General features: G+C 39.9%; 1 protein-coding gene across 2 annotated transcripts in view; it reads right to left on the bottom strand.

Annotated features, from left to right (window-relative positions):
* The window catches only part of dapk1 (death associated protein kinase 1), a 91189-nt gene that overhangs the window by 67365 nt on the left and 3157 nt on the right, over positions 1-20667 (bottom strand). For both annotated transcript variants that reach the window (XM_087136468.1, XM_022249506.2), the window contains exons 2-5: positions 17910-18131; positions 6292-6430; positions 3423-3546; positions 2507-2555 (exon numbers count right to left, since the gene is read on the bottom strand). In XM_087136468.1, coding sequence (XP_086992594.1) covers positions 2507-2555; positions 3423-3546; positions 6292-6430; positions 17910-18131 — 534 coding nt within the window. The remainder of the gene's footprint in view (positions 1-2506; positions 2556-3422; positions 3547-6291; positions 6431-17909; positions 18132-20667) is intronic.

The following is a 20667-nucleotide window of genomic DNA, read 5'->3' as shown; positions in this document are numbered from 1 at the left end:
AAAATCCCCTCCCACTCGTTTTTCTCCAACTACACGTAAATACCCAGTTTGACAGATGGCAAAATACACATGTACAATGTACACTGTAAGTTGTATACGGGGAAGATGATAAAATGAATCCGTCTCAACAGCAAACAGCTGGTAAAGCTGAACATGTGAATAGGAGCACACTGCTCCCTCTCTCTCTGCCACTTGGTCTCATCATCTTGCATCATTCCCTCCCCCCCCCACCGTCTCCTCAGCCATCCACCCACTTCCTCAAGTGACCATCTAACCCGTTGTGGGTTCTGACTCAGCCAGTGTCTGATACCCCAGGGACTGAAGTGCAAAAACAAGGCAGGAACTACAAGGCTTTGATATGATAAAGAGTCTAAGGTACTTGTACATTGTACACATGTAGATAATACATGTACATGTACAATGCGCTCAATCATGTACATGTACTGCACAGGTTTGCATTAACCATATCAGTACATGCAAGAGCTGACAACCTTTAATTCAGCTTTTCAGCATTCCGAAGGCCAAAAATCAGTATTCTCCTAAAGAAATCAGTAATTTTCTGCACAACGCTGTCAGAATGTGCTATTTTACTCCTCACCAGAACTCTTCGGAGATGACAATGCTGAAGCTTTTTTTACAATCAGCTGTATTACAGAATCCAACGGCCAAGGAACCGGTACTAGTACAAACGGCCGGTACACACCACACAGTGCTGGTGAATTACCACGTTCACCCTGTACACATTAGGCTGGGCTGCAGTGCAAAGTACATTGCCAGATATCTGTAGACATCAGGGCATCACAATATCCTTACAAGTAGCTTTGTGATAACGGTAGATGCCCCACGAAAATTTGAGGCTGTAAACTCCTGATTCCTAATGATTACAGTGCATGTGATCAGTTTCAATCGGGATCAAATCACATACCGGTAGTGCCCACTGGCCGGTATGCCATATCGGTAGCAAGCCTTTCAATATTGTGTATAATAATATGCCATGATTGGATTTTCCCAAATCCATATTTTCAAACGCAAATCCGCCTTTCCATATTCCTGTTCGATTTCCGTAAGAAATATGGAAAATCTGCACTAGTTGGCAGGAACAGAGCCAAGCAGGTATAGGTCACTCTAGTTTGGAATATCTTTCCCTGTTTCACATTTCCATAAGTTTACCCAAAGTGTGCATACAATGTACACATGTACATGCAAATCTGACAAAGAATAATAAATGTCGCTACCAGCAACACGACACCACGAGTCATCGATTATCTCTTTACTGTAAAGAATAATTCCTTGCAGTTATGTACTGTACATGCATTATATTCCCAAAAGAATGTAACACTGCTATTATCAACTGCTGTAGGTCTTCTGAAAAGCGGAGACACTTTTTAAATTGTGGAAAGCTTTGCTAAGGGATTTGCAGATAAGAGGAATTGTATGAAAGAGTACTAAAATAACCTGTGACTTCTGTTTTTCAAAATATCTATCACATACATGTACATGAATGTATTTTATCACATTAGCATCGTTTCCAGAGAAACAAGTTTCAAATGGAAACCCCTTCCCCGGTGGTTGCCATGACAAATCTGATTCATCATCATCATCCCCTTCCTTTCTCCCCACTCCATCTTCCAATTTCCTGAGCAGCATTATTACTCCGGTAAAAGAAACTATTTAAATGGCATTTACCGACAGAAAAACGTAACCCTTGCAGGTTGAGCAACGCAGTGGTCAACCTATATCCCAGCTCATGACAACGTGACTACAGGGAGTTATTCAAGGCAGGATCAGGTGCCGATTTCCTATATTCCCTCTCAATTGCATGTTCAATTATCCCAAGCCAGTCGGAAATGGTTTCCACTCTTCCAGTATTGTGAATACAAGCCTGACCAACCATCTCATTCCCTTTCTGTTCAAAAGAGCCGTCTGTGTGATACAACTTTTTTACATGAGAATATAATGCAAGCGTTGCATGTAATTTCAAGGCAAGTCACAGAAATAAAGCACTTCAACTGGCCAACTGTTAAATTCATGGTTGATTCTTTCTAAAAAAAAAAAAAAGGTTACTGACTGTTGTGCTGTTATTCAAATATCTAAGGCATATAAATTAATTTTAGCTGCGAGGCTGATGCGTAGCCATTGACATGCCTAATACACATGAACCGACCCTATTTTGTACAATGCACGTAAAGTTGTATGATACCTTGTGGGCAGGTTGCTTCTAAAATTGCAAGTTTCATGTACATGTATTTAAGTTCAACTCTTCAGTCACATCTTTTGTTTCCCTTGTCTTTTGTTGAGCGGAACAGTCCAATGTCATTAGAACCTACATGTGTGGAATATCCCATTCTGCTCAATGGAAGTACAGCCACTCTCCTATGTTTTGCATACAAGTTGGTCAAATGCCCCTCAAGAGGCTGCCTCGCACAAAGTGTACATGTAATATGGCAGACATTTTATTGGCGGGAGATGTTCAATGTGTCAGTCACAAGTGTCCTAAAATACTCACCACATGTCTGTTGCTAAGGTCAGCGGCTCATAGTTGACAACTTCCGGAGCTGTGATTATGAGAAAATCACAAATTAGGAATGAATAATCCTACACAGAAAGCTGATTGTAACGGAATCACACCCACTGTGGAAACATGTGTCATGCATGTGTCTGCATGTACACAGCAAACTCTTGCATTTTCTTCCATTATTGATATCCCAATGCACCTGTTTCGATTCTTGCAGTCATGACAGGCCTGACTTTTACCATGCTTAAGCCCCTAAAATTCTGTCTTTACTTTAAATGCCCATTTTTTCTACTTTCCCTGACCTTCTTGTACACTTTCCTGAAGCACGTTGCTCTCTGGTAATCCTACATGTATACATACATGTATTAGTATGTAAAACTCTTCCATAACCAATGGATCTTCTTTGAAACAATACATGATGTACAAAGTTTATTGCTGTCTTTGCATTTTTTTTTAGTTTTGATAGTTTTTGATGGTCTTCTGATATCTTGAAACCATCGCACCTGTATGGAATGTACATACATGTACATTAAAGTAAATCTCCGAGTCTATGATACCTGGCATGTGTTCTTTCCCTATCATCTTCAGTTTTACTGTAACCATCTCCCCACTACCAAAATTATTGCAGATTGGTCCCATGCTGTCAACATATCCATGTACCTCCACATTTTATTCTTGGCATTTTACAGAATCAGTCTGGGTAAGGTGATCCATGTACAGCTGGAATTCATCCATTTCCAAGTGATTGAAAAGTAAAACTGCAGGTGCACCAGAATCCCAAAACAAAATATCCATTAAGGAGAAGCAAAGAACTACGTGAGGTGCATGTAGCAAGCAGCGTCAACATAAATACTTTAACACATGTGATCTCTTTTCTGCGCAGCACACTGTAAGTTTCTATGCTTACCAATGAATTCTGGTGTTCCAACCATCTCCCTAATGTCTTTGCCATTGGCCAGCTTCCTGGACAGGCCAAAGTCGATCAGCTTGACCTCATGACTGTTCATGTTCAGTAACATGATGTTCTCCGGCTGTAAAAGGATGGTGTCACAGGGAAGAAACGTTGATCTTTGTTCCCCGTCATATAATACCAGATATGAAATGTCCACATCAATGTTAACATGCCTGAAGACATCTTGAAACTTGTCACACAAATCAAATTCTCTCTCCTGTGCGAATACTCAAGAGGACACCAAGTAACACGGTTTAAATAAAACACTTTGGTTTATTTTGTATCAACCAGTGTCACTAATCAAAACTGATTCGATGTAGTTGGACATGTTGAAAATTACATGTACTGTACATGTACTATAATGAAGTTCTGTACAGCCCATCTAAGACCAGTAAATAATACTGCAAAATAATATTTAGGAAAAATAATTTCCTTGATTTTAATGGAGCATCTTTAAGTACTACATGTAATAACTTTTTATCACACAATTAACATCAGTCTACTGAATTACGGTAGGGACGAGTACTGTACAGTACAATGAAAAAGAGATTTCTGACATGTATCCTCAAATTAATTTCCATACTGGCAGATCATTTAGGCATACCCTACCAGCAGGGCAGTAATGATCAGTAAACTTCCATGCATGTCCTTCAGGTCAGCTCATATTAAACTGATGCACACTAATCCCTTTAAGGCTTGATTCAATTTCCATGCCTCCAAATGTACCATCACAAGACTGGACATCACAATTGAGGGGGCGGTCAGTGGCACTGTAACTGTTAACAGGCATTTCCTTGTCACGCGTCGTCGCACCAAATGTCACATCATGATGACTATGAACCTGCTAGGTTGGGTGGTCCACAAGTGTGGCCATACATGTACAGTGGATCCTTGAGAAGTGGATCTTGTCTGGGATACTGTCCCATAGCAAGTAAAAGGCTTCCAAAAGGAAATTGCAAGTGACATTTCTTCAGACAGGTAGACAGTGGACTAGCACTTGTCTTTGCCACCTTGCAATTATCTGCTCCATACAGGAACAAGAGGGGGTGTGTTTTGTAATGGAAGAATGATGCCCTTTAGTGGAAATACACAAAATAGAAATACATGTACATACATGTACACACATTCATGGAATTTTATGAGGCCAGTGCTGAGTATGCGCGACCAATTTCTGAACTGAGATGTAGTGTACATACACGGTCTCTGAGTGTGTGCTGCGCATCCAATTCAAATTTTTCCCGCCAGCCTGTCTCTTGATCTTTGCTAGTGAAGTCGTGCACACTCTCAAGCATAAGGAGGCAGACAATATGCAAATATGAAAATTTCTCTTCTGGTCAAAATGTTCTGAATACTGAATCCAAATCGTGCAAACACAGTGCATACAGTGTATTGACAACCGGTTCTTGATCTTTTAGATTTATTTACAAGCAAATGTGTGTTTCAGAGGGTGTGCATGTACAGTACAAGCCAAAGTTACATGTACATGTACATATTTTGAACTGCATACATGTACCATGCTATCCCAACAAGTACAATGTACATGTACCGTACATACAGTATACACGTACATGTACATGTACGTGTACCGGTATACTACTTTAACCAACATTCCAGTGAAAAGCATTCCTCCCCACTCACTTCACATCACTGAAAACATTACATGTAAGTTGAGGGGGTTCCAAAGAAAAGTTTTTATATTTCGTACATGTACTTGGCTTTGCTTACGCTCACAGACAACAGGTATTCATGGATTTGCATGTACATGTACATGTACGTGCTTCAGATCATTTGGCTATCTGTTGATTCCCATCAATATTGATTTTCTGAGGGAGTTGTAGCACCGCTCAGCTGTTGCACTGTAGTGATGATGTCATAATTTGCACACAGGTCTGACAGTACAAATTAATTAAAGCCATGCCGATGCAGTGCAGCAAAGCTAAGGTGTGGCCCCATTTCACAGAATTTGTTACCGTTGTTGTGCACAAGTTAAAATTTCTCTATCAACAAAGTGACACTTGAGTGGACAAACCAGTGCATACATGTACATTCAAACTGCAACAGATTTAGACAGAGATTACTCATTTTTAACTCCTCTCGAAAAATAACAGTGAAACTGTTAAGTTTTATTATAAATAAGTTTAAATAAGTTTTATTTGATCTGTTTTGATTTATGAGTAATTCCAGAAATTAGGGGTCCATTTTTCCTTGTCCCTGTCACATCTGACATATGATTTTGTAAGTTCAGAACACATTTTCTAATTTCCAAGAGAGATGAATTAATGCAAAGTATCTGCCAGACAAATAGTAATAGTTTGAAATCAATTCCGGTGATATTTCCATGTTAAATAACAAAGATCGGATGTATGTAACAGGGACACGAAAATGTCATACTTTTGGACCCCTAATTTCTGGAATTACCTCATATGTATTTCTGCTTGTGGCGAATTTGCTGTACATGGACAGCACGATTTTTATGCAGATTGAAAAATGATGGCATCCAATATCACCATCTGTTGTTGGATGGGGGCCCAATTGGTTGCGGGGATGGGGTACATGTACATCGCTATGGAGAGATCTCACTGAAGTTTGTCTTCCTTCAGCTATTGTTTCTGAAGGTGTGCCGGTGCTCAGTTAAAAGCAAATAGAGGGTTGCACTGTGGGTAATGTAAAAACATACATGTAACTTGTGGACTTATCAACTGTCTGTACCATGTGCCGGTAAGCCCCTGTGACATGCCAGAGCTTGGAAATAAGATAGGATGAGGATTTGTGGGTACACGTAGGCACAATGTATGTCAGCTGGTGGGGGAGGGAAATAGTGTACCTTCAAGTCTAGATGGCAGATCTGTCTATCATGCATGTGTTTGAGTCCATCCAGGATCTGTTTGGTAAACTTGGCTGCCACTTCCTCACTGACGTGGTCCTTCTCTGCCAGATAGTGGAACAACTCTCCACCTGTCACTCTGCACAGAGAAAAAAAAAATAGGTTCAGTAAAATACCCAAATCAAGACCAAGGACGTGCCCTGAGGTTTCTGAGACTAAAAACTGCAGTGGACTTATGATTTTTACAACAAAATACCGGTACATGTACATAGTATACTTGTACTTGATGTACACATGTATTTTGGATCATATATCTAAATCAAAAGGTACCAGCACCGACTGGTATAGAGCACTGTAAAACTTGAACCTAAAGCAGTTAAAAGAGATGGTCTTATTCACCAGAGGGCCTTCCTTGAGGGCTTCATGGGTAGACAGTTCATGTACACAAAGACCCCAACATGCATAAATTTGGACTTTTGTAAACTTCACAATATCAGGTTGGTGAGTGGGGGCCCCAAAGTGGTCAAGGTTGGAATGGTTCCCCACTGGGTTTCTCCATGTGAAACCATTTTGTTTCCTTTTCACAGGCTTTGGTGGTTTCTCCACGGTTCTAGAAACGATCTGAAAGGAACTTTAGAGGGATTATTGGTTTTAGTAACAGAAATAGATGGCGTGATACATCTGCTTTTGACAATTTTTTCCAGTCAGTTTGATATTGCTATACAACATACACATGTATTGAACACGTACATGTACATGTACATGTCTATAATAATAAGAATAGCTGATTCTTACATAGCACACATACTGGCATCTATCACAACTGATGATCAGGGTGCTGTATTATCATTATCCCTGCACATTATCCCTGCACATTATCCATGCACATTGGGCTCACAACTGAACATTCCTGAAACCATCTCAGCTCCCTGAGGAGCATACATGTACATGTGCTAGCTGATGCTGCCCTATCAGGCGCACACGGCTAACAACCAAATCTGCCCTCACAGGTAGACCCATTCACTCCTGGGTGGAGAGAGGCACATAAGAGTAAAGTGACTTGCCCAGGATCACAACATACTGCCACCAGCTGGATTCGAACCCCCGACCCAATGATCAGAAGCTACAAACCTTAACCACTAGGCCACATATATATTCAAGTGCTAGACTGATATACATGTACCTGTACATTGATGTACGGTAAGGGCATGTACATACAACTGTACGTACTGTATGTACATGTGCATGTACATGTACAATGTATGTGTGCATACGCGTATGCTATTATAAACTGTACACTGAAACACCTGTGTAATGTGAATTGTTACCCAGAAGTTCTGAGTACCAGGATGCATGCATACCAGTACATGTACAGGAAGGACTGGTACATGTACTTGTTGGGACACATGTACGATTGTAAGTTCTATACTTACACGTACAGTACACGTGTGCCTGTGTGAGTCTGAATGATAATCCACAGCTGTACCAGAAGAGTGCTTTGACATCGTATTGTCAAATGAAATGGGTTAGACAAATACAACCTATGTACATATGAAATAAATTCAACAAGCACGCGATGACATGTGCACTATTTATAAATTACCCATTACACAGAGCTGTACATGTACCAGTTCACATGTGATACACCCCTACATGTACATGTACATGTTGTATACTTGGGTCAGTGCATGGAGGAAGAAGCCCTCTGCAGTCGTTACTATGAACTGATTGAGCTCATTGAGGAAGGTTATATGAGTACATGTAAGTAGTATCACCCCTGTAGTTGTAAAGTCCCTTCAGAATGCAAAGTTCCGCATGGCCGCGAAAGGGAAATGCACTTTTATGAATTCAACACGAAAAAGTGAAAAAAAAAAAAAGTGGTCATGAATGGCTGGCTGCCCCTTGCAGGAAATGTGTTTCAGAAGAATGCATCTTTTCATGGGAATTGTCAGTTTGTACTTGATATATATACTAGGAATATCCTAGCTGTACGGAATAACCTTACCAGGTACCATTATCCAATTTTATGAGTATTGTACTCTTTCAAAAGGCCAAATTTCAAACACAGCTGTACATTTCTGCTACGGTACTGCATGCACATCACAACATTCATCTGAGCTGCAGGTGAAAACTAACAAAAACTACATGTAGCTATCCAATGTACAGTAGCTGGGCCATTCTATAAATTAGGGGTCCTATTTTTTTGGTGTCCCTGTCAGTCCTAACAATGAGTTCGTAAGTTCAGAACACACTGTCTGATTTCCAAGAGTGATGAATTAATGCAGATTACCAGTCAAATTAATAGAAATAGCTTGAAATCAGTTTCATTGATACTTTAATGTTAAATTACAAAGGTCAGGTGTAATAGGGACACAAAAATGTCACACTTTTGGACCCTGAATTTATAGAATGACCGGGCTATGACTGATCCCTTTACTTGTAATGCAGGAAGGCCTGGTCGGCATGCATAACATTGAGTAATGCCTACACTGTGCATGTATCAGGTATCAGTATTGTGAACACAAAACTCTGTCGGGATTGAATACTGATTGAATGCTTGGTTCAACATCATGACTCCCCTTATTCTAAGATCAATTTTAATTGAATTATTTTGGACTGGAGTCATCATGCCACTACGCCGATAAAGTTCAATTAATATGCTGTTAATCAAATCTCTGTTCTTGGGCCATGTCCTACAGTAATTACTTGGTTGCAGCCTGCAATTCACATCTGTGGGAAACAGCTGCAGCCTCTGCATGTGTGGGGCGTTCACTTCTCGTGGTAGCTTCCAGCAGCATGTCTTATTTTTAGCCGCAGCTTGCCAAGTAATTCGGATACCGGTTTATGGGAGAAGTACTTGTATGAGACCATGTACATATCAGTAACTTACACGATGCAAAAAATGTCCAATAAGCCAGTCCGGCATTCCAACAGCACATGCCCAGTAAAAGGCAATTCGCGAACAGCTACGCGTGCACTTGACAGTCTGTCCTATCAGCGCAGCTATACACTGACTCACATGTGCTCTTTGTTTCAAAAAGACCATGCCTGTTTGAAATAGCCAAAGTTCTTTTTGTTTGGGCACTTGTACCAGTGCCGTCTACTACTTTTTATGTACATGTAGGGTTCCATTTGGCAAATTTAAATAGTAGCTGTAAGTTAAAACTGTGTGGAGTTCATAACTCTTTGCCCGTACATGTACATGTATATAGAGTACCAAGTACACTATCAGTATATCACCAGCACAATTATAAGTGCATGGCATTAGCACGAGAACCAGCTCGCGGATGTGTTGCATTCGTTTGCACTACGCTTCTTGGTTGCACACTCTACATAATGGTGCATGTACATTTATAATGTCTCGCACCTTAAATTTAGAGAAATGCGCACCATGAACATACTGTACATGTACATGTATATATTCATGTCAAGTGCTAGCAGTCAATTGATACACGTACATGTATGAGTTGTGCGAGTTGTCCCTTTAAGGATTACAAGTGTATCCAAGGGATTGATGCATTTGTCATGCACTAGCACAGTCATTTTTCATCACCACAAGGCTTGTGATCAGACAGACGCCAGACGACCACTGATGCATGCTAAGCCATGCAAACTTCAGTGATACAATTACAGATTCATTAGTATACAGCTCACTCTCCTAGCCTGGGACCACACATTTGATCCCCTGTAACTTGCCAAAAGAAAATCTCGTTAGTTGAAGGACCCTTCGCAACAAATTTGCACACGCAAGATGATTCATACCAGTGTGTGGATTCTGAATGGGTGGGTTGGTCTTTGACACATTGAGGGGATCGTTTCTTTTGTAAGGAATATCAAAAATGAGTTGTCAAGACAAAAATTTGCCTCCATAATATTTTTGGTCCATTTGATATGTTTCAACATACAGGTGTGTACATGTACTGTCAATAGAACAGGTACGGATATGGGTGCAAAGTACGTAAATTGCTCCCAATGAGGAACATGGCATCTGCACAGGTACTAGGTCTTCACAGTGAGATGTTGAACCGTCACTCCATGGTACATGTACACTGTACACATGTAAATAAAAATGTAAAGTTCTGTTCACAAAGTACCAGGACAATGTACAAAGTCTTCAGAAAAGTTTAATAAAAGCTTTTAAGGAACAAATCATATGTTCATATGAAGTATTGTTCTTTGAATATCAACGCTACTGCTTCAAAACACTGTGTACCGTAGATGTATTGTATGGCAGTTTCACTGGCACCATAAAGTACTGACATGGTTTGTTACCAGTATGCCCTGAGTATAGCCTATGGCAACATATGTAACTACAAGTACAATGTAACTGTATGATTTACTGGTATATGAGACCATACATAAGCATAGTACATGTGTAAAGACGTACATGTACTATGCTTAAAGAGGTAGGGAAAAGGCTTCAAATATTGCAACATCTACATGTACCGGTATGGTTTTGGAGGTTGATTGGCTACCCAGAAAGCAGAATTTGTCTTCCAAAAATCAACTTGAGAGAAATAAGAGGCACTTTCTGTCCACAACCAACTGGGCCGATTTCAGGAACACATGCGGTCAAATTTTGTGTTAGTGCTGGGTTGATGACGTAATGGGGAGAAAGGCACAACAGGCATGCATGAAGCATGCATGAAGGTGCTTGTTTGCCGAGTTTACAATTTTCAATGTTTTCAAGATGTATTTTCAAGATGTATTTTCAATGTGTCGAAGAAACAGAGATAAACCTGTGTCAGATTCTTCTCGTGAACGTGAGTGGATTAATTCCTACGAAAATAACTATAATTTACTCGACGATGAATGAGGAGGATGGCACGGAGCCTGCCGGTGTAGCGGGGCTGCTGTGGTAGTCCCAAAAACAAACCTGGTGGCGGTCCAGCAGCACATCAGCACCGTACACCAGCAGCTGCAACACAGCACAAGCAGTTGGCAAGGCTTATGCGGCACTCTTCTAAATACGAAGTTCTAAATTAGAAGTGCTTTTGCAGACACTGAATATTTGTTTGAAGCAGTCCTTCAAAAATCCTTGGCATATTACTGGTAGTTATCTGCGCCAACCAGGAGGGTTTAAAATCTACCGTTAACACACGTTCACCATATCTACATGTACATGTAGGTAGCGGTGTGGGTTTGTATATACATGTACATGGGTGGTCGTCATTTGGTAGGATGGCTCTGTAGAGGCGCTGGTCACCTGTTCCATCTTGCCATTCACAGGTTATTTTAAAACATATTCTGTTTTTATAGCTGTCATGTCTGTTGTTGTGCCATGTCAATCATAGTCAATTGTTTGATGTACATGTACATGTATATGTTTTAAATGTATTTAATTTTTGGGTTCAATAGCCAGTGGAAAAAATGTAATAAAATAAAATTAAATAAAATTAGAATCCATTTCAGTTGAGTAATATGTAGTACATGTACATGTGGACATTCAACATACCATTATGTACCAGTGCATGTACTGTCCATGTAAAAAATAAAGCAATGCATTTTTGCAACATGTGTACCAGTACAGTTGTACAATATAGGGCATGGTTTGGCTCAGGTTAAAACGCTGCCATGTTAGTAATAATGAGTATAAAGTGCTGGAATCCTTGAATCCGGATCATGGCATTGGTTATTATTACTCCTGTCATTAGTACAATTTAAGCTCTATACATCCCTAAAACCATCTACATGTAAGCTCTCCTAGGAGTATACAGCTCTGATCCATGTTACAATTTCAGGCTATATGTACTGTAACTGTACATGTAGCTGGTAATGCATGTAGGCCTACATTTGTGAACATGGGAGCAAGGACTGTACTGTAACAGTTATCTCTACCCTTTTGGGTCCTTGCTCTATGGGTGAAGAGAGACAAGAAGCTTAAGTTACACATGTACTTGCCACAGACCTATCTCAACATAAGCACCAGTACTGTGTGGTATAGGGCCTACCCTACTACTAGATTACAGCCTCTGACCACTAAAGCTTCCAGTCCCATCCTATACATTATACAGGTCTACAGGTGTCTGCATTATTTCTCTGTGAATACATGTACATTTATTTATAGCAGAGTAGACTGCAGGTTCAGGTACATTTCAGATGCATGCATTTTGGTTGCCATACTGCACCCTGTCATTAAGTTTTACTGCAAAAACATTCCAGTGATCAGCATCCATCATCCACTTTGCCTGAAGCAAAGTCTGACTAAAAACGACCCAGACAAAGACCAAATTCCACTCATCCTTCAATGCAACTGGACAGACAGGGTGAAAATACATTAGTCGATCAGCAAATAAGCCTGGACATTTACTGGTGCCATTCACAGCTGGAGCTGTTTCTGCCTACGGCTACAGACAGAGCCTCATTCCAACTGGGGTTAATTTTCAACTCCATAATGGGGTAGAAATTCACGCTTCTGTGCTTTTTCCGATTTCTCAGGTGTGCCATTAACAATGCATTACAAATTACTACACCACCCAGTGCGGCAGAGCAGTATATCACTGCATCTTATACACTTGTGCATGAACTGGCCACCAACACCATTTTTTTGCAAGTTCAGGAAATTAAACAATGCCATTGTTTGCAGCACAAAACTGGCTGGACCTAAACCCATCCTTTGCCAAACCTACATGTAACATACGGTACAGTTCTAGAACATGTACGCACCTGCAACAAACAATATGTACATGTATGTGCACGTACATGCACATGTATACATCTAAACAAACTTTTTAAAATAAAAGTTTAGACAGTCATCCTACTGACAGCATTCTGAATATTTTATGTCAAGTTGATTGCTACTTTTTCTCCTCTTTCTAGAATAAACTCGCTACATTGAATTTGATAACTACATCTGTACATGTACTTACATGTACATGTACATGTATACATGTACCAACCACACTCAGCCACAGAATATGAATTGGCAACACACATCATACAATGTACATGTATGGTACATGGCATGGACGTGTACAGTGTACGGTAGACTACATGCACAATAGTTCACGTACCCTGACAGTGCCGGCACTCTGGCAGTCCTGTGTTTACCTTCATTGAATTCATATAATTCAGAAAGTACAGACAAGAATAAGAAGACATTACATGTACTTTAGCGATACCAAACTCCCACACGCATACATTCACGTTAAATAGGTACATAGAGAAAAATGGGTGGACATGGCTCAATTTGCTTTCTCATATCCACATTGTTAAACGTACATGTACCATACATGTACAAGCTTACAGTGTACACTGAACATGTAGTCGAAAAAACTCACTGAAATTACTCATTTTTCTTGAATTGCGGACGCCATTTTACGCTGGATTTAAATTGATGGTTTCCTGTTCTTTTTTGTTTTGCTGCAGATAGCCTTGACCTAAAAATGCCTCTTCATCTGTTTTTCAGAGTTGGAAAAACCTTACGAGGCCCTGGTTTCTTCCCACAACCTACATGTACATGTACATGTAAATGTACATTCTGTGGACTACATAGTTTGTTTTCAAGCCTGCATGTACATGTACACATGGATGGCAATATTGGCACATTGACAAATGCCACTATACCACTAACGTGCTAAAACGCACATACCGTAACATGCACGTGCCTCGCCTGAGCATCATCGCTTTTGAAAAGTGGGAGGGGAGGACACAAGAATTCATGTAGATCAGAACTGAAGCAAAAGTGCAAAGCACAAAGCCCTACTGGCATGGGTTCAGGGCCTGCATGCATGTAAGGGACCTGGAAAACTTTGGAATCCAGTTGCTCTGTGGTGCCATCTGAGGCAATTTCTGACCAATTCAACTTCTGCTGCGAGATTTATTTCATTTTTAATAAGTTGTTTATTATCAAGTAAACAACTACATCAAGGGAAGAGTTTTTACACAACAAGCCTCCATAAAAAGTGAATGCACCAAGCACCAAATGACAGAATGGAATCAACATTTTAACCCTTTTTTTTTAATTTGGAAATCATTATTCAAAGTTTTACGAACAGTGTACACATGCAAGCAAAACAAGCAAAACAAAAGTTACATGTACAAGGCTGAACAACGAACATAAAAAAGAGACAAATGAGCAGATGCGGAGACCATGGGTAAACATCAACTGAATATAAGAACAAAACAAGTGACAGTTACCAGTAAATATATCGGTATTCAGGTCAGGGACTGCAAAATAACGGTACAATGTACTCTTTGTAAATAACTTTAAAAGTGAAATGGACTACTGTTACCGGCAGATGTACCGGTATACATGTGCATAAATGTACATGTACATGTATGCAGCCCCTTACATGTATAAACAGCTGATCTGAAATATGCATCCAATGTATGCCTATTTCCCCACTTTTTTCATTTAGGGTCCAGAAAATGTGGGAGGACAACAATATGATACTCACCACTTTAAAGAGTGTTGTTGTGAGGACAAACTTCTTATTTCATGGCTCACCTACATGTACATGTACGGTGCAGTCCGCAAATGTTTGGGGGAAAGAGAGACCCCCCACCACTCAGTCCGAATTTGCCTAACAAAACAAACTTTCCCCTAATGCAGTTCTAAGGCCTGGTCAAACATACCAGTCCCAGTGCAGTACAGACCTTGTATGGCATTTGAGGACAAACCTTTGGGAACAGTTCTATAAAGTGAAGACAGTTAGTTTCAAGTACTTGTAACAACCTGTCGTGAAATCCAGGGCCATTATTTCAATTCAAACTTTTACTCACATACACATGCACTGGTATTTTGAAGCAAAAATGAACAAATGATGCATTTTAGAGGCAATTTTACACTATGCACATATTGGTATACGGGTAATTCCAGAAATTAGGGGTCCAGTTTTGTGTGTGTCTCTGTCACATCTGACATATGATTTTGTAAATTCAGACCACATTTTCTTATTTCCAAGAGTGAAGAATTAATGCAAATTACCTGTCAAACAAATAACAATAGTTTGAAATCAATTTAGGTGATATTTCCATGTCAAATAACAAAGGTCAGATTAACAGGGACACAAAAATGTCACACTTTTGGACCCCTAATTTCTGGCATTACCCATATGGCCTAACAGAGACACTGACTGCATGAAGGAGTCCCATAGTATGTACAATGCACAGTCTCATCAAAAGCCGACACCTGTTGCGCAATGGCCATGAACAACTCAGTTTCCTTGTCACTCTCCACTGCTTACAGCCAAGTTGGGCTGCTTCATGGAAGCTCCCCGCATATCTGTTCAGAGACATGCAGGCAGGGTCTGCATAATCCACAAAGCTCTGTCACAAACAATGAGTTTTGTCTTTCACGATAAGCACAGCGTACATTGTACAAAGGGGTATTTTAAGCACTTTTATGTTCAGAACTTTCCAGACAGGAACTTTTTGCTTAAAATACAGATCCACCTACATGTAAATGTGTAGAAACTGAAAAAGAGGCACCTGTACATGGTACATATACAAAATACATGTAGAGTACCATGTACACATGTACATGTACGTATGTGACTACAGCATACAGTACATGTACATGCAGTGGCAGTATTAACATGATACTACATATGTACACGTACGTGTACCGGTACTAGTACATGTACATCATGAGCAGTTTCAAAAAGAAGTGCAAAAACAGTCCTAAGCATAATGGCAAGCTCTTCTGGTAATATTTGGTCAATCTTTGGACAAATTGAAAGTAAACACAGTTGTACAGCTGGCCACCTGTTTTTAAGCCACAAAGTGTTAATGTTTGCTCAAGGGTTGTCTGGTCAACTTTCCTCCCCAAAAGCACGCTCGTAGATCCTGCATAGTTATCTGTATTGCATGAAATACGACTAAGTATGATACTTTCAGCTACTCCTACAATGCAATTCAAAAGATGCAGTGAACCAAAAATGACAAAATCAAGACCATTCTTTCTGCTCAAGGATTGTCTAGTCAACCAAGAATGGAACAAAGGACATCCCCTGCAACAGTCTAGTGCACTGATACCGATACAAATGGGATATTTCCAGTGACCACTCATACAGGGTGACCCAGTGTGAGAAAAAAACTGGTTCTCGAAATGTCATCCGCTGATTGACATTTGACGAGGGTGCTTTTTCATTTGCATTGTACAGGTATATAAATTATAAACAGTGATAAAAGCAGGGGCACCTGTGTGTGACACCTGGGCATACACTTTAACGCACATAAATACACAGGGTTGTGTACGAAGGTACATGTACCAAACCAAAGAATACTTATGAGAGTCTGAACTTACACATTCTAGCTACATGTACATGTACATGTAATGTTCAATCTGAAATAACTGGACATTTCTGAGTTATATTGTATATATACATACATTTTGTACACGTGTACAAGTGTTTGACATAAACAAATATTGGAATACAAGGAAGGGGGTAATATTTGTAAGAGGCACTGGTAACGGTATGCCACTGACCTATGCCGTAACCGTACAGTGCAGGATGCAAATCTGCATTTTCCTTCAACCTACATGTATATGTAGTACCATTGAACAGAATTTTAGAAATTAGCTCAGGGGTCATTCTATAATTTTGTTTTTAAGATGACCATTTTCTTATGGTAAAACATTTCAACAAATTTCCAGAGGGTACTAGTTTTGGTCCTTGGCAAAGTTTGTCTACTGTACAGTTTAAACAAATCAAAATTCTGCACCTTTTTAAAAGGATAACGCACATGTACATGTACATGTATGCTGATCTCACACTCTTTCTCCAGTACTAGTGGTACATGTACCTTTTGTAAGTAAAGTACATGAACCCTTTTTCGGAAAATTGTAAACACGATCATCATGTTATCAGTAACACAGCAAACAACTCAATGTAGCTCAATGTATGCACTTGATTCAGAATCCCCTTCAGTGATTTGACATACTGGGATCTTAGCTGGGTTGGGTTGGGCTACATACACCGATACTATCCTTCCATCAGAATTTTGGTTTTGATGTTCATTACATACACTGTACTTTGCGCACCTGCTGGTAATCCTAGAGTGCAGTGACTTTGGTAAAGTGTCAAATGAGTTTCCTCAGTTTGGAGAACTGAAAAACTTACGAACTGAAGCAGGCCACCGTTTCCAACAGCTTGTATCTTTTTTTCACATCTCACAGTACCGGTACATGTACATGTCTATAACCTACATGTACATGTACCGGTACACTATCCCTACATGTATTCGCACATGTACATGTACCTTCAAATACAGCAGCACATGTACATGTATGCACTAGCACAGACAGAGACACAACTCAGGACAACGAGTAAAATTATGCCAAAAAGCGGTGACACAAAACGTACTCCCGTGATCAATGTCGTTCTGCCTTTATCAGCTTTTAGTCAGACAACGTGCGCACGTGCACCAGGATTGCGTGAGAACACACTCACAGAGTTTATATGTCATACGCACAAAAACCTGAGCAAAAGCACCAAAAGGATTTTGCTTTAGGGACTTTTATCTTTCCCTTTGATATCTGCCTAACTACATGTACTTTCGGTCGGACAAAGGGCAACAAATACATGTACATGTAAATGAAAAATCTTCCAAAGTCTGGTGGTTACTTCATTCTCCGCAGGGCACAGAGCCTCTATTAAAGGGCGCAAACTTACAATTCCAAAATCAGCACCATTTCCGTGGACGTCTCAAACACCTCGTGCAGGCTGATGATCTGACTGTGGGACAGCTCGCTGAGGATCTCAATCTCTCTGACAATGTCCTCTCGCTTGGAGCCCCGCCGGCTAGAGGCATAGCGCCGCTTCTTGACGAACTTGCCAGCAAAGTCCTGACCAGTGCTGCGTTCTGTCACCCTTTTGACCTCGGAATAATGACCACTGGAAAAAAGAGAGTGTAACAAGCAAAATTTATATACATGTAGTATTAAACATGGATTTGTTCATTCCTCTTTTTCAATTACATGTATACCAGATGTACATTAGGAAGAGGTTAATGGCTGACAATACATGTACCTCTTTTTATCAAAACTGGTAAAATGGCCACTGGCCATTATTATTTCCTTCTTTGCATACAATGTACATGCACTCATTATGGGGGGGATAGAGTAAGGTATGTTTTGCACCCTCCTGAAAATGATGAAACAAGATGTGCCTAATTCCTTACGATATGATTGCAATCACTGATCCTCTAAAATAGCAGCATTTATGGAAATGGTCACAGAGCACTGCATAAACCAATTGTCAAAAACTGACAAGCATCTATGAGACATTATGATAGTCCTGTATATGTACTGTACATGCTAAACCACAGCTTTCATTTTGTATATTTACCAATTGAATAGTGTACATGTAACAGAATCTTCATAAAGAATGCAAATTATTATTCTAGAAACATCTAGAAAACAATTCATGATTATTAACTGTAAAAAATAAACTCTACTCGTACATATTTTTTTCCTGGAGAACATTCTGTAGGTAAACAAGACATTAGTGAACGTTAAATAATCAAACACAAAAGATACCGGTACCATACCAGTACACCGTTTGTTAAATGATAAAACCCAAAGAGTTACATGTAATTAACACCAATGATTTGGCCATGGTAGCAGACGGCACAGTCACCACTGTGTTTCAGTTAACTGTGCTCTACAGATGGCTAAGTCTACACCGTCCCTGTGTCTGTCAATCAGCAAGATTTGCCTTGCCAATTAAAATCTGATTGTTTTCGGCAATGTCCTCGTTTGGGACAGCCACCTGCGAACATCATCAGATCGGATGACAGCTCATCAGGAGCAGCACAGCATCTGCAGCGGGATGCCGACTGGCCCGACTTGGGAGATGTTTTGACATCTCACCAATGGGACAATATCCTTGAAGAGAAACTAATTAACTCTGTTGGTTTTTGTTGCTAAGTTCTTCTCGGTCTCAGGGGCATTTCTGAAAAGTGACAATGCAGACATCTTCAGTAAAGGCTGCCTGCAAAGCATGGTACAAGAAAATTCAATTTTCACGGTTCGCTTTGATCTAAGTGGAACAATTTGTTTCCTGGGTAACATCACTACAGCAGTGTGCCTGTGTGCCGCGTTCAGTGAAGAAAATACTCAGAAACTCATCTTGAAAAAAATACAAACTTCTTTCAAAGGATACCAGTGACACCTTACTGCCTTTTTGAGTTTGATGCTACTGAGCATGAGAAAAGTTGTGATGTTGTCAAAGGGAGACACCTGTTGCACTGGTTTATACTGGTATTTTGTGCACAAGAAAGCCCTGCATTGTTTTAGATTTTGCTGGACTTACTTTTCTCTTCTTTACTAATTCACTGATGTTTACATGTATGCATAGCAATAAGCAAGCATCAATCCCTTTCTCAGAAACATTTTCAGTGAGTAAATTCTGACACCTCGAACAGAAAAAACTTTGCACTGGACTACGCCTTCCCTAAATAACTTCACAACAACAATGCCCTCAGTTGTCCAGGAAAGCCAAACATAATTCAGGTGCACTTTTCAATGTATTTAACCAAACAGGAATGTAATAGTAAAAGAAAAAAAATACAAAGTTGAAGACAACTTGTGTCTCAGAAAACGTCTTTGCAACTACACTTGAACTCTTTGGATGGGCCGCAATCATTTTACTGAGACAGAAAGGGGACTTCAACTTGGGGAATTCACACAGGGATAAATCAAAGAGATGGGTAGCAACTGTCACAAAATTCTAAACGGACGTCCTAGATCATCAGCACAAACATGTACCGTACATCTATCTATTTAGTTCATGTAGTGAAATGATTTATTCGTGTGAGTGAACTTCGCTGACCGACACTGTATCATTTGCATGTGTTCGGCATGGCCATTACAACATAGCATGTATGCTGGGCCACCACTAGTCACTTGTGGTGCCACGAATATCATGCCTACATGTACATGTATGTCAGAAACGTCACTTCAAGTGTTTACCAAGTCTAATGGGGGTGACAGTGCATGTACATGTGCTTGATAAGAGACTGAGTGACTACACACCTCATGGCCATGAACATGCGCATTCATTAGAGTGTTTTGTTTGTAGGAACGTGAAGGGATTTAGGGCTGTGCCGAATATCCGATTATTTGACTGATTATAAAAATATTCAAATACTATTTTCCGAATTCAAATATTCAAATGCAAAATTAATACAAAAGGAAGAATTGGAGGCTTATTTTCAGCAGATTGAAATAAGAAGTAACAGAATAATGTATCCTATGATTCAAAAAGTAAATTCATTAAAAATTTAAAAGGAATAAAAACTTTCAACAGGGCAAGAAGTATTGTTCGTCTCTTTAATCTTGCATAATCGTGGCTGGAGATAGTCCTAGAAGTGAGAAGCTGTTATAGTGACTATAATGTACATGTACAATTGAGCACATTTTTGCAGCTG

This window comes from Acanthaster planci, linkage group LG05, assembly GCF_054643075.1.
Source record: "Acanthaster planci isolate LZ-2023a linkage group LG05, COTS_SCS, whole genome shotgun sequence".
Lineage (NCBI taxonomy): Eukaryota > Metazoa > Echinodermata > Asteroidea > Valvatida > Acanthasteridae > Acanthaster > Acanthaster planci.
Note: the sequence above shows the minus strand (reverse complement) of the source record. Positions and strands in the feature narration are given on the sequence as shown.